Raw genomic sequence first — 23,265 nt, 5'->3', positions numbered from 1 at the left:
GGTGTATAAATCTACAGTGATTTGAGTCGTAATAGGGCTGTGCAGGTTTGCAACGCCTTTGAGATTGTCAAGTTTGTTGCTGTCCGTGATCGGAGAGGCCGTAAAAGACACTATGAACTCGCGAGGTTTCTATTTTTGTATCACAGTGCTTTTTGTCTGGAGATAATTCCTTCGTCAGTGGCATTTGGAATCACCTAGATAAATCTGTTTCTAATTATATCGTGCTAGAGGAGTCTCCAAAGGTACGATCAAAAGAAGTCGTGAATACTCGCCATCAACTCGTCTTGATCAACGTATTTATTCGTGGCGATGATAAAGTTGTGGGGTAATTTAGATAGAGATGATTCGGCTGCAACGTTGAAAAGTGTTGATCAAACTCGTAGGATTCAGTTCATTATTACTCCTTCGTTGATCGACGCTTCGCTTAACAGTGGCAGTGCTCGCGGATGATGATCCGTCTGACGTGATCTGGAGGCGGACCCAGAATGTGGATGAGGGAATCTCCACAAGGCGTAACTCCTTGGTTTCTCTTTTATTGGCATACAGATGTATCTTGAGAGTTGTTAGGACTACAATGAATGTGTTGAGTTGCATCTACGACCAAGCATATTGAGTAGAGTATCAGTTGCGAAATGTTTAATTGACTGGGTAAGAGTAGAGAGTATCAAGCCTGCGATTTCATCCCCATGAATCCTCAGTTTTAGGAGCTATCGTAGCTCTTTTCGCCAAATGCAAATGTCGTAGATAATGCCCATCCATAGGAGATAAACCCGAATTATTTTCACCGAATAACTGAAGATGAAGCCGATGCCAACGAAGACGACCGGAAAAAGAACTTTTGCGAATTCAAGTGCGAACGAGGTAAATGAAAGAGAAAAAAGAAAAGCAAATAAACCGAGTGCAAATGTCCCCAAGTCCCGGCAGTGCACTCTCTCCCAATTGTGCTCATGTGTATAGTCGACGTGTCCATTAGGTGTACCCATCACCGTCCCATCAATTCAAGTAAGCCCAGAGCCCAAGCCAACCGACAGAATATTCAACACGGGCCGGTTTGTTGGGGAAATAGCGTTTGTCGTTGTCCAAGAGGTATTGCATCCTGTCTGCATATTTTCCCATCTTGTCTGCGAGTTGTCCAGGTAGCAGCTTCTCCAGGATGGGATTCCACTGCTCCTTGAACCAATTTAATTCCTTCTGACCATCAACATTTGCCTCCTTTTTGATCAGTATGTGCTGCTGGCGCAGCGATATGAAATTGTTGTACACGTCAGGCAACACAAGTTCAGCTGCCGGATAGAAATCATCATCTCCGACAGCAGGAAGGCTAGCTAAGTCGCACATGGAAGCTACAATGGCTTTCATGTTCAGAGCTAGAAGTGATTCGAAAGTTTGTACTGTCTTTAGAGCGTCTAGTTGCTCCCAACACTCTCGTTCTTTCGCGATGGCGGATCTGAGAAGAGCTATGACGGCCGGAGCTAGGTTTGGATTTGCTGGAAACTCAGACAGCACCACTTGTGTCGTAGTCCAAATCGAATGCTTGACTGCTGGTGCTAGGTCGATGAGTCTCTTGGCAACTCTCGCCTCCGCTCCAGGACCCCATATGATACATGTATCGAACTGGGGCTCTTTGATGGACCCTTCAACAGGGGATACGGCACCAGTCATTGACATCTTTCCGCGTTCATCATAGTAGATGTGCTCCCCATCAGCTACTTTTACTCCGAGCTCTTTCTCCAGGAAGCTAATATTGAGTCGTTGGATCTCAGCATCTAGGCAAACGGGCGTGTGAAGGACGGTGTTCTTGAGGTCCTCCGGAACTTCCTCTTGGCTACAAGAATCAGCCATGGTTGCCGTCAGTGATGATTTCGTTTCCGAATGAATAGTTTGAGACCTTGAGGGTGAAATTGGAGATCAAAAGACTGAATACGCTTGGAGGGACCGGTCTTGATAGACTCGTTGCTTAACTGCAAAGAGATAGTCGAAGATGAATGGATAGAGGATAGAAGGATGAAGATCAAAGTCAGAGTCGGGAGAGGAGAAAAGATGGGGAAGAAGAGAAAGGGAGAGAGTTCAAAGAAAAGCCAAGTGCTTTAAATGCTCAACGGAGAGCGCAGGAGAAGCAAACGAGAAGTGGAAAGCGGTCAAGAGGAAGTGCAAACGCGAGCGTTAAAGAGGGCGAAGAGGGTGCTACGCATGAGATACCTTTAATAAAGTGAAGTATTCTCATTAGATCAAGTATTTCTTGCTGGCGACTCTCCATTCAAACATTTGGCTTTGGCTATTCAAACAATGTCATCTAGCCACCAGTTTCTCTGCTTACTTCATGTCTCCAGGTGAGGAACTGCACGTAGTCAATTGAAGGGACAATCTTCCAACATGTTCACCATATTAGCAGAGACTAGAATTGGGTCAATAGAGCTACGCTTTAGAGTTATGATAGCATTGACAATTCTCGCTCCAAGTCGTGCAACTGCATACATGTATACTCGCTGCATCATCTCTATTTTGTGCTTCAAATTCACTACATGCGTATATATATGTACCCGACACACTTTCCCATATATTCCAGGCTCATTTCGACAGACCTTTGTAACCATGCCACGCTAAAACAATAAAAGCAGCAAATAATGACGTCGCTCCCGTCACAATCACCATGGGCTCGTACTTGTTGCCCGCGTAATGCTCCCGAATAACCTCTCTGGGCGCCATCAATCCGGCACTGAGAGGTCCAACCAAGATATTTCCAACACCCATCAAAAACACAAATATCGCATACGTGGCAAACACTGTCGACGGATCATCGCTGACAGCTCGACCCATGGCCACACGCATGGTTCCGAAGCCAAAAGCAAAGAAGCCGTAGATGAAGCTAAAGACGGCGAGTAGCGGCAGTGACTTGGCCAGGCCCCAGAACGTAAACGACGCCGTCGCCGCAAAGGCGCAGCAAATAGTCATTAACAGGCTCACGGGCAGACTCTTATCTGAGAGGTAGCCAAAGGCGAATTGCCCAAGAACCTGAGCAATTGACATGAGGCAAACCAGCAACGCGCCCTTGATGGAGGAAATGTCGAAGAGAGAAGCGTAAGAGGGCAAGAAGACGACCGGGAAAAAGAAGCCGATTCCTTGAACCAGGACTGCAGAGCCGTAGATCCAGAAAAGAGGCTGCTTCAAAAAGTCCCAGTTGATCCTCGCCAAGTTGGCCTGGTCCGAGGCTGGCAGTCGGGCCTTGAATAGAGGAAGCAACGGAGCAGTCAAGACCGCCATCGCAACAGCACAAGCCCTTAACGTGACTTTATATCCGTATCGTCGGAGAAGAGCATCAATGATGAAGGGAAGAACCGCACCGGTGGCCCCGGAAGATGCAGAGATGAGTCCAAACGCCATGCCCTTTCGTGCAACCCACCACTCATTCACCATGCTCACGATGGGCATCGAAATGAGCACGAAGCCGAGTCCATAGAGCGCTCCTTGAGTAGCAATGAGGCCATTGACAGAGGAGGTAAATGACGCGGATAAGAGTCCGGCAATGCTCAGAACCCAGCCCAAGTAAATCTGATGTCTCTGGTATTTGGGGAACTTTCTCGCCAGCATAGCGGAAAAGGGCGATCCGAAGTAATAGAAGCCCGTAGACAAGACTCCAACGACGGGGATCCGGACAGCGTCCTTCTGGAATTCGGGAACGTCAGAGTAGTATCTCTGAAAGACTCCGTAGCTGCCAGGGAAGCCTATCTATCGGTCAGTCTGCTGTATTTGAAGGAAGTCAAGCGATATAATGTACCCCAAAATAATGCATCGAATGCAAATGCGCCTAGAAGAGTTGCCCAGGCATCTCGGCCTCGATCAACGGGTTTCAGTTCCTGCGTAACAGTTTCGTTTTCGTGAGGGCTGGCAACCGTCTCATCACGATTCTGGGAATAGAGCTGCAATAGCTCAATGTCCAACTGCCCTCTTTCAAGCTCTCCATCCCGCTTGCTTATCTCGTCGCGAGAACGAGAATATCTTGGCGAGAGTTCAAATTCCACTTCAGTGGTTGTTTCTGTCGCACTCATGGCTCAATTGGTCTCTTGTCTTCATCAATTGAGTCTGTAAACCAACAATACTTCCACCAGTGTAAAAACACAAAACAAAACGAAGCTTAATACTTCTTTCAGACACCCAGAAAGCTTCCAGAATCAACGATTGCGTTTCCTCCCCCACAATCCTAGCGCCCGCAAATCGCGATGTCGGAACCCGACCATAGCCGGAATTCTTTCTCGGCGGGGCTTCTCGACGAGTTCCACAGAAAAGTTCGGTGTGAGTCAAATTCAAAGCATCTGCGCCCTTCCAAGTACAAGCAGATGGAATCGTCCGAAGCCTATTGTTAGGGGCTCTTCGGCTATGGTTTTAACCGCCTGCAAATGCCGGGGCTAAGAGCGTATCACAGCGAGCCACGAGGCAACCCACAACGAAATCTCATCGCTCAAAGGCGCGCCTTGTTATCCATCTATAGATCTATTAATCTTCTGTAATCTATCATCATCATATCATCAAATCGCCCGGTTTAATAGTATACATAATATGTACAATGTACACTTCTAATTCCTCACCTCACCGTCCGTCTTTGGCTTCGCAGTTCCCCTCACAAACTTGGTGTGATGGCCCTTGGTCACCAGCGTCTTCTTCTCCTCTCCATCCACAACCTCAACTTTCTGAATCAAAATCGTCACAAATGCCATTGATCCTCCAACCTTCTCCGCTGTCGCCACAATCTCCACGACATCTCCAGCTCCCGCCGCGCTGCTCAAGTAGCTGATGTGCATGTCGACGCTCGCGCCCGTCTTTTCCCTCAGGTCCCATGAGGCAATTGCCAGTCCCGTTGTGAAGTCGATAAAGGCAGCTGAGACAGCGCCATGTAGACCGCCTTTGGAGTTGAGATGTGTAGATGTAAGAGTGAGGCGGCTGACGACGGTGCCAGCGACGACAGAAGTTTGCTTGATGCCGGACAGGAAGATGTTGTAAATGCTACTGTTTTGGAGCAGCCAATCGGACAGCTGCTCGACGTGGGCTGTCCGCTTGGCCTCGAGTTCTAGTTGGTCTTGTGAAGCCATGGCTGTATCTTCCTCTTGTTTCTCACTTTTAGATATGTGGTGAGTGAGAGAGGAGGCGAGTTGTATGTTTGTGAATTGTCGAGGTTGAGGCTCCACAAGGAATCCGGTGGAGATTTCGGCTCGGGTCTTCTTTCAGTCTTATCGCAATCAATCTCAATCGCCACGGCTATTCCGAGCCTCACTTCACTTGGCAACTCCAATTACAAAATCAAGTGTACAGCACAATAGATGCACAGTATCAGCCTCGTGAGCAGTAAACTCATAGCAACTTCATTATTATTTAATTGAAGGCTCAATATGTTCCACCTCTAAGTAGGAGTTGTTAGAGCCATATGAAGGCAAATATACGCATGCTTCGTCAACACATTAAGCCATTCGTACTAGAACTAGATTACAGCACAACGGCAATCGCCCAGGTGAGAGCGAAAACACCAGCAACAAGGCTCATCTCCAATCGAGAACCTGCACTGGGAGGGATGGTTGGGGGAGCGGTTGGCTGACTTCCACCTCCGTTGCCGCCTCCATTACCTCCTCCGTTTCCACCGCTTCCGCCCTCTCCTCCTCCGGAACCTCCAGACCCTCCAGAGCCTCCTGATCCGCCGGTAGGCTCGCTGCCTCCGCTGCCTCCGCTGCCTCCGCTGCCTCCGCTGCCTCCGCTGCCTCCGCTTCCACCTTCACCACCTCCGCTGCCTCCAGTAGGAGAACCAGAGCCTCCAGAGCCTCCGGAGCCTCCGGAGCCGCCGCTGCCACCACTGCCACCGCAGTTGGAAGAACCACTTGAACCGGTAGCGCAAGCACACACGGAAGAAGCTCCGGTGATGACGGCTTCCAGAGAGGCTGCGGGACAAGCTGTCGCAACGCAAGGAACCAGAATCTGGGACAGGCTGGCCTGAGCTGCGGGCTGGCACTGGCATGCGTAGTCGTTCACACCGCAAGAGATCTTAGGAGCAGCGCTCGTGAAGCAGGCTTGAGCACAAGAAGGAACAGCCGAGGTAGCAACAGCACCGCAGTCAGGGGCCTCAGTGTTGCAGGTAGGAGAAGCACCACCACCGCCACCAGGAGTCGTGGTGGGAGATCCGCCACCACCGTTACCACCGCTGTTGCTGGGACCGGAGCCGCCAGAGCTGCCGCCGCCAGGGGGGCCAGAACTTTGACAAGTTCCAGGGGCAATAAGTGTAGGTGAAGCACTAGCACAGGCGCAAACTACAAGACGAACGGGTCAGCATGGAGGTATGTTTTGAAGGAGATGTATAAACGAGTAGGCTCTTACCTGAGCTGGCTCCAGTAATAACAGCTTGCAGAGAAGCAGGAGGGCAAGCCGTTGCCACGCAGGGAACGAGCAGCTGGGTCAAGCTAGCCTGAGCTTCAGGCTTGCACTGGCAGTCATAGTCATGGACATCACAAGGAATCTTGGGTGCAGCAGATGTGAAGCACGCCTGAGCGCATGAAGGAACTGCTGAGCTGGCCACGGCGTCACAGGTCTTGACAGGCACAGGCTGGCAGTTGGAGCCAGTGGCTGAGGTTCCAGGGCCGGTAGTTGTGACTGGTGGCGGTGGGTAAGTGTTGCCACCTCCGGGCTGCGATGAGGATTGAGAACCTCCGGGACCTGTGGTGGTGGTGGCCGGTGGTGAAATTCCGCAGTCGCCAGGGCTAGGAGGCGCGGTGGCACAGGCACACACTATCAGAGAGAATGTTAGTATGACAACTTATCTTTGATATATGGATTGATTTGATTCTTACCCTGAGAAGCACCAGCAATGACAGCCTGGAGCGAAGCAGCGGGACAAGCAGTAGCAACACAAGGGACAAGCAGCTGAGTCAAGCTAGACTGAGCCGCAGGCTGGCACTGGCAAGCATAGTCATGAACATCACACGGAATCTTAGGAGCGGCACTGCTGAAGCAAGCCTGAGCACAGGATGGGACGGCGCTGCTGGCAACAGGACCACAGTCAGATGTAGTTCCGGGCTTGCAAGTCGTGCCGGGACCACCAGGGCCGGAAGATGATCCAGGGGGAGCTGAAGTAATCACGCTGCTAGAAGTAGTGCAGGGAGTCTCTGATGAATTAGGAGGCGCAGTGGTCGTTGCAGTTGTGGTTGCTGGGGCTGAGGTGCAAGGTGTAGTTGGGTGCGCTGTGACGCAACCACAGAGGCTTGAGACTTGGTTAAGAACGTCAAGAGCAGTGTTACCACAGTTTCCTAGAACACAATTGACAGCAGCACCTTGAATGACATCGGTCTTGCCACATTGACACTCATAGTCAGAGACAGCACAGCTGGCTTGAGTTACGGCAGCGGACTCAATGCATGGTTTGGCACAATCATACACGGCATCAGCGCTAGCCTGGCAGGGAGAAGTAGAGTCACAGCCGGGGGCAGCAGTTGTAGTAGTGCCTGGTGCAGAGGTGATGGGGCCAGTCGTCGTTGAGGGAGGCTCTGTGGTGTCTGACTCTGAGCAGTCCGAAGTAGACTCAGTGGTAGCAGGAGGTTGAGTCGTAGTGGCGGGAGGTCCAGTTGTGGTAGCTGGAGCCGAGGTGCAAGGAACAGTTGGGTGCGCAGTCACGCAACCACACAAGCTGGAGACTTGTCCGAGAACGTCGAGGGCAGTGCTGCCACAGTTTCCTAGGACACAGTTGACAGCAGCACCCTGGATAACATTGGTCTTACCGCATTGGCATTCATAGTCAGAGACGGCACAGCTAGCCTGAGTGACAGCAGCAGACTCGATACACGGCTTGGCACAGTCGTAGACAGCATCAGCGCTGGCCTGGCAGGGAGAGACGGAATCGCAGCCTCCAGTCGTGTTGGGAGGAGCCGTAGTCGTCGGGGGTTCTGTCGTTGGAGGAGCTGTCGTTGTGGGAGGCTCAGTAGTTGTGGGAGGCTCAGTAGTTGTGGGAGGCTCAGTAGGAGGCTGGTAAGGAGGGCTTGTCGAGGATGTTGTAGGAGGCTCAGTAGTTGGAGGCTCAGTAGTTGTGGGAGGCTGGTAAGGAGTTGTTGTTGAGGATGATGTGCTTGTTGATGAGCAAGCACTTGTCGGGTTGGCCGTGACACACGTACAGAGAGCTCCGACTTGGCTCAGAACATCAATGGCTATATGCTGTTAGTTAATGAAGTAAACAATCTGGGTCTATTGGGCTGTTACGAACCTCCACCGAATCCACACGCGCCTATGATACAGTTTGCAGCTGCGCCTTGAATAACGCCTGACTGGTCACATTGGCATTTGTAGTCTGCCGTAGCACAGGCTGCCTGAGTGACAGCGGCAGACTGGATACAGGATGTTGCACAGCTGGAAACAGCATCGGCACTGGCCTGGCAAGGGCTAGAGCTATCGCAATGCGTGCCCGCAACGATGTGAGCAAGAGCCAAAAGGCCCACGGCTCCGACGGTTTGTCTCATTGTCGAGTGATGAGGACGAGTTGAGTCCAAGACAAAGCCTGAAGAACCACTGTGGGGGAGAAGAAGGGGGCTGCCGGATCGCCAGATATATACGAGTAACTCATTCCGCGCGATTCACACAAAATATCCGGGGGAGCTGAAAGGATTCTCCTTGTTGACTCGCGTGTGGCCCATGTTGTTCGCCGGCCCAGTGCCCAATGCCACCTCTCCTTGCATGGCTGGCTTGTCCCCCAATGGCATCTCACGATCTGAACAGAGCAACAGTAGCAGCCTCGTATTTAATTTTAAAAAACCTGCAGCCGGTGCAGCTTTTCATGCACGATGATCAGCTAAAGCCAACAAAAGATGGGTTGCGCTTGTGAATTATTGGCCCACATACACGGCGATGGTCCGAATACAGCATCGAGCAAGACGGTGAGGTGGAGCCTGCCGATGAAAGGGGGGCCATTGGGAAGAGAATCCTTGCCTTTCACGAGTTTCTATGATGAGATGGCTCTCGCTCTTCATGTTGGTTCGCTGCCCTCGACTTTCGATCAATGCGGGGGAGAAGCAGCCGATGGCCCGAGGAGATCCAGACTCTCTAGCTGGGCGTCAATTGGGCTCACACTGACCAAGCATCTCGTATACGAACAGTCCTACATGTTTCAGTGATGATGATCATGATGAGCTGAACTAAGCTAAACTACATGTTTGTACTAAGGGGCAACCAACCGGTTCAAGTTTGCCGGTCGTGCTGTCATGAGCTTCCCGTAGCGCAGCGAGAAACGAATTATTGGCTTGGCCCAAGGGAGAGGCACTGGCCCAAGTGGCTTAAATCCTGACCGCGCTTCGGGAAAAATCTCTTCGACAAAGCTCGTATCCACAGCGGCAGCCCGTGAGGCCCATTTGAGCGGATGCTGAGCCCAATTTGCGCTCCCCTAGCGTCTGATCCGTTCCGTTCAGCTGGCAATTGGTCACCGCGTTGTCCTGAGCATGGCTCTGCCGTCACTATTGAGTCAGGGAAATGGAACCTGAGCCCAAGATCTGTCAATGCTATAAAGCTCTCCATATAAAGATGGGCCGATCACTCGTGTTGATCAATCATAAGAATTTCCACTAGTATTCCGCCCTCAAGTATGTATAAACGCCAACGCGGATGGAGCCGAGAAAGACATACGAAGCCACCCTCGCCGGGAAACCCATCTTCAGCCACAACAACTCCCCAACACGACTGCTGGAATCAGATGTCAGATCGAATCATCAGATTTCCCTCCTCTGAGCCTCGGCGAGTAAGCTCTGCCTCCAGGAACAGCGACGCCACTCGCCAAAAGTCCGCCAGCCTCTCTGATCAGGGCCATCTGCATATTCGCTGCTAGGCCTGGAATAGGAAGCCCAGCGGCGCGTTTAACGTAGCGTTACATCCGGGAACATGGATTCGGACTAGCCGCATCAACTGCAGCGCGGGGAATCCATGCTCTCGATTTAAGCCAGTGAATCAGTCTCACGCACAGCAGTATTGAGTGCGTAATAGCATCACGCTTGAAGAGGAGAAGAAGCCGAGCAACATGTGATGACGCGACGGTAAATTAGCAGAATGCGGAGTGACGATGCCATGTTGGCCGCCAGTTCGAAAGGATGCTGGTGCCTGGCTTGTTGTGATTTCCGGTTCGTATTCCCGTTTGAGTAGCGGCCGGACAGCGTCGTTGGACGAAGTGCTAGCCATTTCCATCATAACAAGGGAGTGACCTGCTTGCTCGGGAGAACCGACACCGATTTCTTGTCCTGTCATCGCTACAGCCGTAGCACAAAGCTAGACCAAGCCAGCTGTTGCTTCGGCGGTGTTCTCAGCGTTGGGGGTCAAGTGAAGATGTTGTGTACGTGTGTCACTCACCCAACACGCCGCTGGGCCACACGAATTATATGCACTCGTAGCATACTCGTACTGTAACTTCTGAGTCAACATCGCCAAGGATGCCCAGGTCATGGCTTTGGAATGGTGGAACCTTGGCGGTGTAGAAGCAAGAAAGGCGCCTGTCGGAGGATTTCTTCCTTGGCGATGTGAGCGATGAGCCGATTTGATAAGCCAAGCCGGAAGTGTTGCCAGAATACGGAGTTTTGTGCACCGCAAGCAAAGCTACCCAATACGACACACTCTGGGCAAGTAGATGGCAAGCCAGTAGAAATTTCAAGTTTAAGCTTAACAACTTGAATTCAAGGAAATAAGAGTGATCTACTCCGTACGGAGGACTCCGAATACTACTTTACATGTAAAAAATACGATGCATCACCGCCGATCTCCCGCTGCTCAGCCACGACTCTTTGACCTGATCTACGCCCCACATCTCGTACGAATGTCACATTTATCTCATGATCCATGTTGCCACGATGTGCGAGAGCGAGATCCGGCAGTGGTTCCAGTTGCATGGATGAGATCTCAATAGAAGAAGAGGAAGATAAGACCAAGTTTACAAGGTCTAAATCCCTTGTCATAAAAGTTGGCAGCAATGGGGCTTGCCCGTACAACGAGATGCGCCATGGGAAGTATTTCTTATACCTCGGTCGTCCATGTAACTGGATAGGAGCGATTGACTGGAACCATTTGTTCAGACCGAATTACAAGATATCGGCAATGAATACTCGGGATAATTAATTTCTCCCTTGTACCTGATAGTAGACGGGTATCTTGGATTCGAACCCACATACCTGGTACCACCTCTGTGCATGAGTTAGTTTGTACTTGAAGCTATCGCCATACTTGACGCCAGCCGTTTCGACTTGCTCATCATATAATATTTAGTTTCGTGGACAAAGTATGCTTATATCACTTTGTAAGTGTCTACTGTAGGCAAAGAACTGCAAATTTCTCCACGCCGACAAAACGTACGCAATTATCCGACGCTACAGGGTACATAGACTTACACGAGGCATATTGAACATATAGAACAGGCGATTTTTATTTGCACACCTTCGCCTGCTGCATTTTCCCATGGTTTGTCTGTTAGTGGCTGCTGTCTTTGTTTTTACTTTCTATATTTACTCTGTTGGTGATGACACTGTCTTTCTTTAGATTAATGGGAAAGTGAGGGATCTACGCATCGCCGTTATTGAGCAACGGCAACATCCTGCCAGTAATGGACACTCATTCTTATTAGAACTCGGCAGCGTGGAGTTGGAAACACTCCTGTTGTCAGATATATTCCACTGAATGAACCGAAAAGGAAGATTAGCAAAGCTGTCTGCGCAAACTTACAAGCAAAAGGTTACAAAATGCCAGGGCCTACTCAAGAAAGAATGAATCATCCTGAGAGCAGTATCTATCTCCCTTTATTTAGTACAGCCCTTTGAGCAACAGTCTGCCAGCGATCTTATTAAAAGGCATTGTGATTATACAGGTGTTGATCTTTGAAATATCTACACCATCTAAGTTAAAGTTACAGTTAAAGTTGAAGTTAAAGTTAACAGTCGCAGCACAAGCCGCAATCCAAACCAGAGTGAGCCCAGAAGAAAACGCCGAAGCCGCTCCCTAAGAGCCATAAAAGCTTTCAGACCACCAGGTCTATCGCCCTTGCGTGGAATTGTCAACATGAGCGACGCCAACGCTCCGCCATGGCATTTGATCTCGCTCCGGTCCAAGGATGACGGTGGCCAAGAAGTCATGAGCCCGACAGGAGCTAGACTCGTGGAAACGACAGCAAGCGGAGGTCAAAAAAGGCGACAGCACAAAGCGAATAAATGCATACGTTCAGCGATATAAGCACTCACATAGCTTATTACGTAGTGATTTATAAGAGAACGCCTAGGTATTCGGCTAGCACCTGAATTTGACTACGTAGCTATAATAGCAGTTAATATAAAAATATAAATATAGTAGCAGTTAATATAAAGATATATATATAGTAGTAGCGACTAGAGAAATAGAGATATAGTAGTAGCTACTAGAGGAATATAAATATAGTAGCAGTTACTAAAGAAATATAAATACAATAGTAGATATTTAAAGAACAGATGTAGAATTTAACGCGTGTGTGTTCGTATGTAATCTTTTCGGTCTCGGTTTTTCTGTCCTCCGCTTGGGCGGACATACCCAAAACACCCAAATATCCAGGAGTTCAGATGCCAACTCCATCACAGTCATTTATGATGGTGACCTCGTCGCCTTCGATGTAATTGCCCGATGCTGTTTCATTGGCAACGGTGTCGACAAGGCGACGAGCCGAAAGGCCAACAAAGATGGCCAGAGAGACTGGGAGAGACTGAAGGAAGAGTTGAGAGGCAAGAAGAATGCCGACGGAAAAACAATCGTAACAGCTTACTACATCGGCTTCTCTATGGATATGAGAGGACCAGCTTCATGAGGCACCAGACGCCTAAAACCCGAAAAGGCGAGACCCGGGAACCGGGAAGAGTCCACGACCAAATCCCAGAGAATAATCTCGGCGGACTGGTAATTAAAAGCGAGCCGGCATCTACCATTACCGGAAGAGCCATTATTCCTCACAATCTCATGACAGTCAAAGAAAACCTCCTGGCTGCCAAGAGACTCGTTTCTGGCGTCCCCCTTGAAGACGTCTTTAATACGCCAGAACTACTTGCCCACTATAATGGTACAATCGAGACGCTTATTCGCAACCTCGAGAATGGAAAGGCTTTGGAACCTCCAGCTCTTATCACTCCTCATGAACCGCAAGGCGTCAGAGCCGGTACATCAGTCTCAGGCCTGTTTCCAGCTGACCCAACCGCTTATCCTGGCAAACGTTTAAGCGACGTCGTTTGTCACAATCGTCTCCTACTAAAGGCCCTACAGGCTTCAGATTCTGTCTTCCCCCCATCGAGGCTCTAGAATTCCCTCCGGAGCTTCTCCGTATCCTCGATGAATTCATCAAACTATATCCCGGCGATCTTATTGATCGACGGGTGGCTCTAATCGGCTGTTTTATTTTTCAAGGCATAATGGACCACACGGAGATGCAAATGGAAAAATATTTCCAGATCAAAAAGGCAGCGAATGAGCCATACCAGGCCGTCCCTGAGCAGAGTCTTGCTGCTACAATCATCTGCACGCCTCATGTCTTACGATAGCCCGAATAGATGAGACTAGACAAGTTCCCTCATCCTTTTAAGTTTGTCTTCAAGTCCCTCAAGACCAATCCTACGGCCACGCCCGCATACTTGAATAATAATTCTCCAGTGCCTGGCACAACAGCTACATTTCTATAACATCTACTACTATATCTATATTTCTCTAGTATCCGCTACTAAAAATATTTTTCTCTAGTATCCGGTACTGAAAATATATTTCTCTAGTATCCCCTACTCAAGATATATTTCTCTAGTATCAGCTACTAAAGATATATTCTTCTAGTATCAGTTACTGAAGATATGTTCTTCTAGTATCAGTTACTGAAGATAAGTTTCTCTAGTATCTGCTACTATACCTACCCGACGATTTGATCAGAAGTATAAGTAGTACTAAACGTGTGTCACTCAGGGTACATCAAGATCTGGGAGTGAGTTTCTTTTCGATCTGGTGACTGACCCAGCTTAGACATGGCCGACGCAGAAAAGCACCCAATCATCGCGGAGAAGATCTTTGATCTCTTTGATCTCTTTGATTCAGCATGTACGCGAGGCCTGTAGGACGAAGATGAAGCGCCATCAGCTGCTATACTGGCAGTTTCTCTCCTGGCCACGCCAGGATTCGAAGAATGTGGGCTTCCACAAAGCTGGTTCGACTTCGCCGAAACATACCCCAAGGTCGCGACGACTGTGAAAGCTGGCGCAAAGGCTTTCGCAATTCCTGGAAACAAGACGATAGAAGAGGAGTTTGAGAAGGGACTACCAAGTTTTTACATCTTGAACCCAATCTACCAGAGCGGGGTGTCGGCTCAATCCCCCGGAGGAGGAAGGAGCCGGGGCCACGGGCCGGGCTACGGCGCGGCGGGTCTAAGCCCGGCAGAATCTGCGCCCGAAGGTGGCCAGCGAGTTCATTATCGCCTGAGGCGACGGCTGCGAGGATCTTTAATCGTAGAGACATCTCTGCGGGCGTGGGCGTGGGCGTTGGGGGGCGGGGGCAAGGAGAACCCAAGTATCAGTTTTCAGCCCTCTCGCAGTGATAAGAAAGACCAATCAAGGATTGCCAGTATCACTGAGCTTACTTTTGTTCTCATATCGACTCTCGAAGAAAACAGAAGCAAGTTATACAGTTTCAGTCGTGATTTATAGATTGGCCAAACTGTATGCATGGTTCTTTCGCTTTCTAGTTTGTAAACCATGTGCATAGCTGTCATAGCAGATAGTAGAGCAGTATAGCTACAGTAACTGATAGTAGAGCAATATAGCTATGGTAGCCGACACTGGAGAAATATAGCTGGAGTAGCAGATCCTGGAAGAAAGTAGCGATGCGAGAAGAAAGTACTCAGTATTAACAGTAGCAGATACTTGGGGAACCTGGTATCTACTGGCTAAGTGAGTACATGTAGTAAGTAAATAAATGACCGCCATTCTTTTTGCATCCTATTCCGTTGGTTGAACTCTACGCGGCGCTAGACACCTCGTGCCTCTAATCCGGTTGCTGCCATTGTCTCTGTTGGTTCCGTTCATTGAAATCATGGAGAGTTTGCTAGTTCCCGTAGCCACCATGTCTTACTACTTCAGTCTCATATTCTACAAAATTCTGCGTAGGAGGGAGCTCGATGAGTTGTTTGCGTGCCATGTCCAGTTGTACCAATGTGAGACATTGACATTTGCCGCCAATCTCCCTCCTCTCAGTTACGACTCCTGACCTGGTGTCCCCCACGAAAATCAGGGGGTATCTAAATCAAGACAGCCCAAGTGGATCTTGTATTTCTACGAGTCTTGTTTTTGGTGCAGGCTCAATCCATATCAGTATAAACATATTCAACGGAGCCAGCTTGTCAGCTAGAATAGATCAGCAGACTTGAACTTGAACGGTACATACCTCTATACTAATGAAATTGATCTCTTGTATGCAATTGACAGTTTTTAAGAGATCATAGAACATGCCAAACTCCTTCGACCTGACAATAGATGCGCACATTGCAAGTCTTCGACGAGGGCATGCTCAGTATAGGGTAGTCGTCTACCAGGCACAGAAGATTCACTTCACGTTTTCTTTGCACACCTTCGCCCGTTGCCTTTCTGCATGACCACCTAGAAGAGACTAATAAGAACATGACTTTGCAAAATTAGGCCAAATCTTTCTTCCTCATCTGGAGGCGAGATACCCGACATCGGCTTACGAGATATTGATTTGACATTTGATCAAACAAAACACCAGCAATGCCCCGCATGGCGTCATAACGACCGGACTGAGCAATTACTAACATTTCCGGCCCCTCAGAACAGAAGAAACAAAAGGCTGAGTGAGGCGTCGAGGTTTCAATTTGACAAGGACATTTGTTTTCTTCCTTTCCTCTACCATTGTGACATCTTGCAACATGTCTGAGCAGACAAGCACAGGCTCACCGCAGCCGACGTTGGACCACATCGTGATCCTCGTCTCAGCCAGCGATTTGGAACAACTTCCCGACCGCCTCAAGGACTCCTTCGTTGTCAGCCCTGGAGGAACTCATGCTGGAGGCCAAACTTTCAACAAGCTGATACTCTTCGAAGATGGCGTTTACATAGAACTCATCGCGTTCGCCGAGGGCATCAGTCCCGAAGAGCGGGCAAAGCACCGATGGGGCCGTCAGCGGGAGAACACCATTGTGGACTGGGCATACACCTTGCCTCACGAGAGCGACTTTGGCGCCGTACAGCAGAGAGTCAGAGACGCAAAGGCGGGATTGACATACAAGGACCCCGTTCCCGGAGGCCGGACGAGACCAGACGGGGTTGTCTTGAAGTGGGCGATTGGAGCCCCTCAGGATGAGAATGGTGATGAACCGGAGCCTGGCATTTTGCCCTTTTGGTGTCTAGACAGAACACCACGAAGCAACAGGGTGCCGTACCAAGAGGATAAGACACAGACACAGCATCCCTCTGGTGCCCGCGGAGTATCTAGGGTGCGGCTCAACGTTCCCCAGGAGCATCTCTCTGCTCTACAGAGTGTCTATGATGCTATTCACGACGTTGACAGCGCAGCGAGGGGCGAAGACGAGTGGACGTTTAGCACTCCGGATTCCTCGGCAAGGGCACGGCATACTTTGGGGGTGGCATCAGAGAGCGGGCCCAAGATCAAGCTCGCTTTTCAGGGGAGCGTGGGAAGTCCTTCGTTTTTGGAGATTTTGCCAGGCATTGTCGTCAAGTTTGAGGCTTGATGTTTGATGCTTGATGGACTTATATCTCTTGTGTCTGCTTGATACACGTACATGGGAGACACAACATGTCATTGACTGAGGTGACGGTCAATGGGCCATTCTCAATTTGCAAAGAAATCAAATATATATCTATATGTTCTAACGAAATCAATCAACGCGTGTAATAGTGTTTTCTAGAGTGCTTGTTACTCCGTCCAAAAAGATCAGTCGATATAGATACTGTGCGATTAACAAATACACCACACTGTACGCACATGCAGCTGTTTGCGCATCTGGTGCTATTATGGGGACTTTTCGGTACTTGGCTCGCCATATTAACCAACAGCGGGCAGCAGGTACCACTCAATTTAGAGCTGAGCGCGACGCGACAGAGCTTCCGCCTTCGTCAACATTTCTTTGTCCATCTGTGCAGCTTCACCGCAGTCACGCAGCCTCTTGTCGACCGTGATTTATTATTGGAATTGTTCAATTCTACACAGAAAAGGGCATTGACGGATTATTGAATCTCGAACCCCGTCTTTTCCAGCGCAATCGCATTCACGATGCCTTCCGACGAGGTCGACAAAGCGCCCGAAGACGCAAGCACGCAAAACGACGTCGAAATGGACGAGCCTGAACACTCACAACAGCCCGCAGAGTCGGAAAAGCCCGACGAGAGCAGCGAACGTGCTCCTCTAGCAGACATGGAGGCCTCGGAAGAGCAAGACGCCGATGCGGATCCGGTGCAGGAGCGCAAGACATTCGCCAGCAGCTTAATGAGCCCGGTTGTGACTCTGCTGGTTGGCAAAGAAGAACCCACGCTGCTCACGGCGCATCAGGAATTCCTCGTTGGCAGCCCGTACTTTGAAGACATCTGCAACAAGTTTGCCGAGGATGGTAGCGTATGGGCTTTCTTTCCACCGCCATGAGAGTCACGAGAGTAACCTAATAGCTTTATCATTCTTCAGCCTCGCCACATTGAGCTCCCCGACGAAGACATTGATGCCGTCGGCTGCTTCCTCGAGTTCCTCTACACAGGCGAATACTTCCCTCGCAAGCTGTTGGGCCAGAGAACCCTCGAACACGACCCCAGCATCCCGGCCGTCGATGATTCGGGCGTCCAGCTCCTCAAACATGCAAAGATCTATACCTTAGCCCAGAAATGGGGTGTCACTTCACTCCAGTCACTGTCGGCATCCAAGATCCACTGCATCAACTCAACAGTCAAGGGCGAGATTGCATACGCGCGCTACGTTTATGCCAACACCGCCCTGGACGACACAACCATTCGTGCACCCGTGGCCAGCTTCTGGGCTGCCAGGTCACATACATTGCGGTCCGAGGCCGAGGACGAGTTCAAGGCCTTGTGTCTGGAGTTTCCACAGTTTGGTTTCGATATTCTCAGTATGTCTTTTCCGCCACCATTCTCATTCCTCCGGTCAGTGAAGCTAATCTATTGTAGCCCGTGTTTTGGACGACAAGCTCAAGAGGGAGCGCAACGAAAAGATGCACCCTTCCTCCGGCAGCGTCCGCAAGCGCCCCCGACACGGCAGCGGCGGTGCTGCGTAAAAAGGCGAGATGCTCCCTGTACAACATGGTTTGCTTTTTGGCTTGACTCGGACTCCAACGTGCTCAATGTATTGAAGCCCTGGCTATATATGATGAGATGGATTTGGCGTCCAATGCTGGATGCTATAGTATGGTGCAATAGGCGTAATAGGCGTTAAGTTGGGTAGAACTGAGCGCAGGTCGGCGCATCCATATAATGAGGGAGGGACAGCACACGCGCGTTGCTGTTTCTCCATTTTGCCATTTTCATAATCAAAATGGTCTCTCCAAGTCGACATTTGCAATCCGGCGGTGACTGGGTCAAGAAGGGGAACTGACTCTTTGAAACCTTGTCAACATCCAGTGTCTTCCATTCCGCCTCCGTACTATCTAATCTATATGTGACAGAAATTTGAAACAAAACTGCTAGCGCAATCGTGTCATTGGAATGATTACTGAATTAGGCAACCAGACATCTCTACTCCGTATTAGTAGTTCCTTGGGAGTCACATCAGTGTAACGTTCCAGAGACGACTCTTGGAGAATGTATGCCTCCTTGTGGCTGGCTGACTAGACATAGTTGATTCAGTATAGCACTGATGGGCCGGGCATATCGTGCCCTTTATACGAAATAATACCTCCGCCATCTGAAGGGGTTTGCTCGGAATCACGATCCCGGTCGTTACAAGCCGCCTTTGCAGGGGCCGCAAGGAGCAGCCCTCAAGGAGTCGGGGTCATAATACCAGAAGCTGCTCGGGAGGTGGAGGAAAAACACCGACGGTCTGCCACTATAATTTATGTGTGATTGGCGACGCTGTTTTCTTTCCACCTCTTGCACTTCATTTCCTGGTATCGGAGATTGTTCCGAGAACAGAAGGGAGCACAGGTCGGAGTTTTTCTTCTAACGGTGGTGAGACATTGTCTTAGGCTCCCGGACGTCTTCCTCCGTCTCCCAGTGCTTTCTTCCCTTTTTCACCATAACGGACTTTTATTTCGCATTAGGCAATATAAGTAAACTCATGGGACTAGAAGCCCACAGAGCAATCTCTTTATACTCGCGGATAGTTACTCGTATGCAATCATGGTTTATAGGGACAAGTAGGTCACAGCATCTTCTATCCATATTGCATCTTCTCTAAACGCCAAACAGAGGTCAAGGTACAGCTGGAGCTCTGTCTGAGTTATCATGTCACACATACCGTAGGCTATGTGTACTGACTGTAGCAAGCATGCTGAATTGGAGAGAATGTAGGCTACTCTGAACTAATTACTGGATCGGTGCCCATTGTTGTAATCATTACCCATTGTTGTAAACGCATACAAGATCTCAAAATCGATGACCTTTAATTGTCAACTGAAGACATTGCCTTCTGTACCTTCTTAAATCACCGAAGTTTAATATTGGGCCCTTCAACTACGTCGAGTGAACTGCAGCATTTCAAACTACTCGCCTCTCTAGCAATTACAGAAAGACGGTGTTGGCGTCGTTTACACTGCCCTTACTAAGACACTGTATGAGAGCTATGATACTAAAGATACGCAGAACTCGGCGAATAATAGATCGACAATTTTACGGTAAAGATCTTCTCATATCTGTTTTCATTTCTGTGTCTGAGCCATGTTTGGGTGATACTGGATCCACAGTTCAACTGGCCACCATGGATCTCGCCCTGGAACATGGCGACATATCTTCCGGCATGTGATCATGTTCGCCAGTTACGTTTCTGGAATGACTGTCAGGTGTTTCATCCTTAATCGTTACAATCTGAACTAAAAGGGGGATTTACTTTAGAGTATGTGGTAAAGTAGTCAGGTACGTGAGCACAGAATTTATGTCTCACGCCGATCTTATGTACTGTAAGCACGGGAGAGTACAATTGGGTTCATTCTCATGGGAATGAGGATGCAAGTTTAGGTGAGATTTCAGAAACGACTGGATATAGCAGTTCGTTTCTCTACACTGATTATGCCGCTTTAGATGGCCAGTCGTCAACAAAGTATGAGTATCAAGACTTGATATAGACTTTATTAATTATTGCAACTCTACTCGTCTGTGACTACATGTCCCCAAACCTCTTATTGTCCTGTCTGCCAAGATAAACCCGTTAATCTAGGCTTATTACGTTGGGAACCTACCCTATCATGGTTATAGGGAACGGAAGATTACATTACCTGACTGTGTACTTTCAGCCCTATACCCATAATATTGAAACTTCCCTATTTTCCGGTAACCCATTGATCCATCTAATTATAGATGAGATAGAGTATCTGGACGGTTTGAAGCCATGCGAGTTACGAATGCGTAGTTCACGAGTAATCATTTTCTACATGTACTCAGGGTAATAAAAGAAATGGCTGAAGCCAGATGGAGCAGGGCATAGCAGTCCTCAGTATAATGTCTTCAGGCCGCAATGTCAGATGTACGCTGCAAGTACCACTATCAAACACACTTTTACGCTGTGCAAAATGTACTCTGTTTACTTCAAAACACACAATAACAAAGAGGAATCTTGCCGTATGGAGCCTCATTTAGAGACATCTACCAAAAACATTCAGACTCAAATTGAACTCAAAATGATCGCTTTCTTGTTCGGCCTTACCCCTGGACTAAACCGATCGGATCTTATCTGGATTCCTTTGCATCGGATGACTGGGAGATCGTGAAAACGGACTTGTTCCAAGATTCCACAGGCCGTTGCAATCGTTTGTTTCATATGAACCCGTAGAAGTTGAGAGAATGCGGCTAGCAAGCAGATTCTGGGATATAATTTTACTTACCATCGTTGACGGGCGCGTCTGAGCGGCCCAGCATTCCTCAATACCGCCGCACACGGCTCGTCCCTTCGGTAAACCGTTTTGGCCGATGAAACGCTCATACAATTCAGGCATTTTTTCATTCCATGCTGACACTGGTCAAAAACGCATGTAAACACGATGTCGTGATGGCTGTTCAACGGTTTTATAAATATCACCGTTTAATCCTGTGATGTCCGGATCTTGGTTCAATCAATGTAATCAACTACCTGGATAAGAACCTACTCGACTGGTTTATTTCGACATGGCCGTTATCAGCAAGCTCCTGCCGGTGGCAGCCGCCTTGTTGGGCTCCGTGAATCACACGGCCGCTATGGCTGTGCGTTCATCTGCGGACAGATGGGACGTATCCTATCGTGTCCAGATTGGCACTCGGCTTGCTCCAGTGTAAGATAACATGACCCAAGAATCCAACGGTGTGTGTTCTCAGTCTAACAGATTTGGTAGCTCGGGATTGGCTAGCAATGTTACTGCCACACATGTACACAAGCGAGAGGAGGATCATGGCCCTGACTGTGATTGCGAACTCCACGTTGTATATGTGACCCCAGATAGTGACCAGGGGCGCTACCAGGGCGGCGAAGGATCTTCGGACCCGTCTGGCAAATGGGAGAACGCTGAGAACCGGAATGGCGAACACCGGGAGGAAGGGAAACACTGGGAGAATGGCGACAACCGGAAGAATGGTGAATATCGCCAGGACGGTGAATACCAACAGGACAGTGAGGGCGAACACTACCAACAAGATGGTGAATACCAACAGGGCAGTGAGGGTGAACAATACCAACAGGATGGTGAATACCAACAGGGCAGTGAGGGTGGACAATACCAACAGGACGGTGAATACCAAGAGGATGGTCAACTCCGTGAGGGTAACCGCTACCAGCAGGGTGGTGATTACCAAGAGGATGGTCAATCCCGTGGGGGTAACCGATACCAACAGGGTGGTGAATACCAAGAGGATGGTCAACTCCGTGATGGTGATCGATACCAACAAGATGGTGAATACCAACAGGACGGTGATTACCAACAAGATGGCGAATACCAGCAAGATGGTGAATACCAACAGGATGGTGAGGGTGAACAATACCAACAAGATGGTCAATACGAAGAGGATGGTCAACTCCGTGATGGTGATCGATACCAACAGGATGGCGAATACCAACAGGATGGTCAACTCCGCGACGGTGGTCGGTACCGACAGGATGGTGAACATCAAGAATATGGTCAACTCCCTGAGGGTGGTCGATACCAGCAGGATGGCAAATCCCGTGAGAGTGGTGAATACCGGGATGGTGAATACCAAGAGGATGGTCAATTCCGCGGTGGATACCAAGAGGATGGTGAATCCCTTGAGGGTGGTGAATACCAAGAAGATGGTGAATATCTAGAAGACGGTAAATCCCTTGCGAGCAGTCAAAACCGCGAGAGCGGTCAACACCGGGCGCATGGTCAACACGGTCAGAATGGTCAACATGGTCAGAGTGGTCAAGACGGTCAGAGTGGTCAAGACTGGGCGAATGGTAACCTCAGTGAGAATGGACAACTCCTCAATGAGGATGGAGAACTCAGTGAGGATGAACTTCTCAGGCTTCTTAATGATGGAGAACTCAGTGAGGGTGAACTTATCAGGCTTCTCAATGATGGAGAACTCAGTGAGGATGAACTTCTCAGGGTTCTCAATAGAGCTGGACTTCTCGATGAGAATGGACAACTCATTGTAAATTCAGAGGGCGCAGACCTACTCGAGAAATGGCCATGGGGGCAGACGACCCCTAATCAAAATGCGCAAGGCCCTCAAGGCCCTCAAGGCCCCGAAGGTCCTCAAGGCCCCCGAGGCAGCCAAGGTGTCAAAGGTGATACTGGCTCTCAGGGTCCTAAGGGAGACCAAGGAGCTCAGGGTGCCCAAGGTGTTAAGGGAGATCAGGGTGACCAAGGTGTCCAAGGTAACACTGGCGCTCAGGGTCCTCAGGGTCTTCAAGGTTTTCAAGGTCCTATCGGTCCTATCGGTCCTCAGGGTTTTCAAGGAAACCCGGGCCCCCAAGGTCTTCAAGGTGATCCAGGTGCTCAGGGTGATGTTGGTCCTCAGGGTGATCCAGGCCCTCAGGGTGATGTAGGTCCTATTGGTCCCCTCGGTCCTCAGGGTGACCCAGGTGCTACCGGTCCTCAGGGTGATGTAGGTCCTA

At 49.5% G+C, this 23,265-nt stretch overlaps 10 protein-coding genes across 10 annotated transcripts in view; 5 read left to right on the top strand and 5 right to left on the bottom strand.

Annotated features, from left to right (window-relative positions):
- Positions 1 to 993: 993 nt before the first annotated feature.
- On the bottom strand, positions 994 to 1,662 carry M431DRAFT_76689 (hypothetical protein; the record flags this gene model as incomplete). The annotated part of the gene is made up of 1 exon (XM_024922489.1): positions 994 to 1,662. The coding sequence occupies one exon, from the start codon at positions 1,660 to 1,662 to the stop codon at positions 994 to 996; it is 669 nt and encodes a 222-aa protein (XP_024778903.1).
- A 906-nt stretch (positions 1,663 to 2,568) lies between these two features.
- Positions 2,569 to 4,046, bottom strand: M431DRAFT_490835 (hypothetical protein; the record flags this gene model as incomplete). The annotated part of the gene is made up of 2 exons (XM_024916840.1): positions 2,569 to 3,722; positions 3,776 to 4,046. 2 exons carry the CDS (start codon positions 4,044 to 4,046, stop codon positions 2,569 to 2,571), a joined length of 1,425 nt encoding a protein of 474 aa, XP_024778902.1.
- Positions 4,047 to 4,450: 404 nt separating this feature from the next.
- On the bottom strand, positions 4,451 to 5,277 carry M431DRAFT_504165 (hypothetical protein). The gene has a single exon (XM_024918427.1). It carries the CDS (start codon positions 5,082 to 5,084, stop codon positions 4,572 to 4,574), a length of 513 nt encoding a protein of 170 aa, XP_024778901.1. The 5' UTR covers positions 5,085 to 5,277; the 3' UTR covers positions 4,451 to 4,571.
- A 14-nt stretch (positions 5,278 to 5,291) lies between these two features.
- On the bottom strand, positions 5,292 to 8,600 carry M431DRAFT_297782 (hypothetical protein). The gene is made up of 5 exons (XM_024914134.1): positions 8,228 to 8,600; positions 7,998 to 8,171; positions 6,825 to 7,634; positions 6,355 to 6,762; positions 5,292 to 6,287 (listed from the first exon to the last, which is right to left on the bottom strand). The coding sequence occupies exons 1-5, from the start codon at positions 8,478 to 8,480 to the stop codon at positions 5,476 to 5,478; spliced, it is 2,457 nt and encodes an 818-aa protein (XP_024778900.1). The 5' UTR covers positions 8,481 to 8,600; the 3' UTR covers positions 5,292 to 5,475.
- A 1,106-nt stretch (positions 8,601 to 9,706) lies between these two features.
- M431DRAFT_478327 (hypothetical protein) lies at positions 9,707 to 11,387 on the bottom strand (the record flags this gene model as incomplete). The annotated part of the gene is made up of 6 exons (XM_024915660.1): positions 9,707 to 9,837; positions 9,969 to 10,269; positions 10,403 to 10,612; positions 10,725 to 11,048; positions 11,163 to 11,174; positions 11,379 to 11,387. The coding sequence occupies 6 exons, from the start codon at positions 11,385 to 11,387 to the stop codon at positions 9,707 to 9,709; spliced, it is 987 nt and encodes a 328-aa protein (XP_024778899.1).
- Positions 11,388 to 12,042: 655 nt separating this feature from the next.
- Positions 12,043 to 13,538, top strand: M431DRAFT_1857 (hypothetical protein; the record flags this gene model as incomplete). Its single annotated transcript, XM_024913174.1, has 4 exons — positions 12,043 to 12,160; positions 12,591 to 12,760; positions 12,823 to 13,159; positions 13,264 to 13,538. 4 exons carry the CDS (start codon positions 12,043 to 12,045, stop codon positions 13,536 to 13,538), a joined length of 900 nt encoding a protein of 299 aa, XP_024778898.1.
- Positions 13,539 to 14,006: 468 nt separating this feature from the next.
- M431DRAFT_527771 (hypothetical protein) lies at positions 14,007 to 14,681 on the top strand (the record flags this gene model as incomplete). Its single annotated transcript, XM_024920721.1, has 2 exons — positions 14,007 to 14,079; positions 14,134 to 14,681. 2 exons carry the CDS (start codon positions 14,007 to 14,009, stop codon positions 14,679 to 14,681), a joined length of 621 nt encoding a protein of 206 aa, XP_024778897.1.
- Positions 14,682 to 15,916: 1,235 nt separating this feature from the next.
- M431DRAFT_490831 (hypothetical protein) lies at positions 15,917 to 16,738 on the top strand (the record flags this gene model as incomplete). The annotated part of the gene is made up of 1 exon (XM_024916839.1): positions 15,917 to 16,738. One exon carries the CDS (start codon positions 15,917 to 15,919, stop codon positions 16,736 to 16,738), a length of 822 nt encoding a protein of 273 aa, XP_024778896.1.
- A 683-nt stretch (positions 16,739 to 17,421) lies between these two features.
- M431DRAFT_76958 (hypothetical protein) lies at positions 17,422 to 18,286 on the top strand (the record flags this gene model as incomplete). The annotated part of the gene is made up of 3 exons (XM_024922520.1): positions 17,422 to 17,619; positions 17,686 to 18,121; positions 18,180 to 18,286. 3 exons carry the CDS (start codon positions 17,422 to 17,424, stop codon positions 18,284 to 18,286), a joined length of 741 nt encoding a protein of 246 aa, XP_024778895.1.
- A 2,880-nt stretch (positions 18,287 to 21,166) lies between these two features.
- M431DRAFT_527768 (hypothetical protein) overlaps positions 21,167 to 23,265 on the top strand; it is a 3,321-nt gene continuing 1,222 nt past the window's right edge. The window contains exons 1-2 of the mRNA XM_024920720.1: positions 21,167 to 21,466; positions 21,518 to 23,255. Coding sequence (XP_024778894.1) covers positions 21,324 to 21,466; positions 21,518 to 23,255 — 1,881 coding nt within the window. The 5' untranslated portion in view covers positions 21,167 to 21,323. The remainder of the gene's footprint in view (positions 21,467 to 21,517; positions 23,256 to 23,265) is intronic.

Source organism: Trichoderma harzianum (genome assembly GCF_003025095.1).
Source record: "Trichoderma harzianum CBS 226.95 unplaced genomic scaffold M431scaffold_2, whole genome shotgun sequence".
NCBI classification, from domain to species: Eukaryota; Fungi; Ascomycota; class Sordariomycetes; order Hypocreales; family Hypocreaceae; genus Trichoderma; species Trichoderma harzianum.
Note: the sequence above shows the minus strand (reverse complement) of the source record. Positions and strands in the feature narration are given on the sequence as shown.

Bases quoted from the DNA above. Each gene is read 5' to 3' on its own strand.
- M431DRAFT_504165 (XM_024918427.1), bottom strand. From the start codon at position 5,084: ATGGCTTCACAAGACCAACTAGAACTCGAGGCCAAGCGGACAGCCCAC.
- M431DRAFT_297782 (XM_024914134.1), bottom strand. From the start codon at position 8,480: ATGAGACAAACCGTCGGAGCCGTGGGCCTTTTGGCTCTTGCTCACATC. The intron at 6,763-6,824 runs GTAAGAATCAAA...TCTCTCTGATAG, and splicing joins CATTGCTGGTGCTTCTCAGG to TGTGTGCCTGTGCCACCGCG. The intron at 6,288-6,354 runs GTAAGAGCCTAC...TTCGTCTTGTAG, and splicing joins TATTACTGGAGCCAGCTCAG to TTTGCGCCTGTGCTAGTGCT.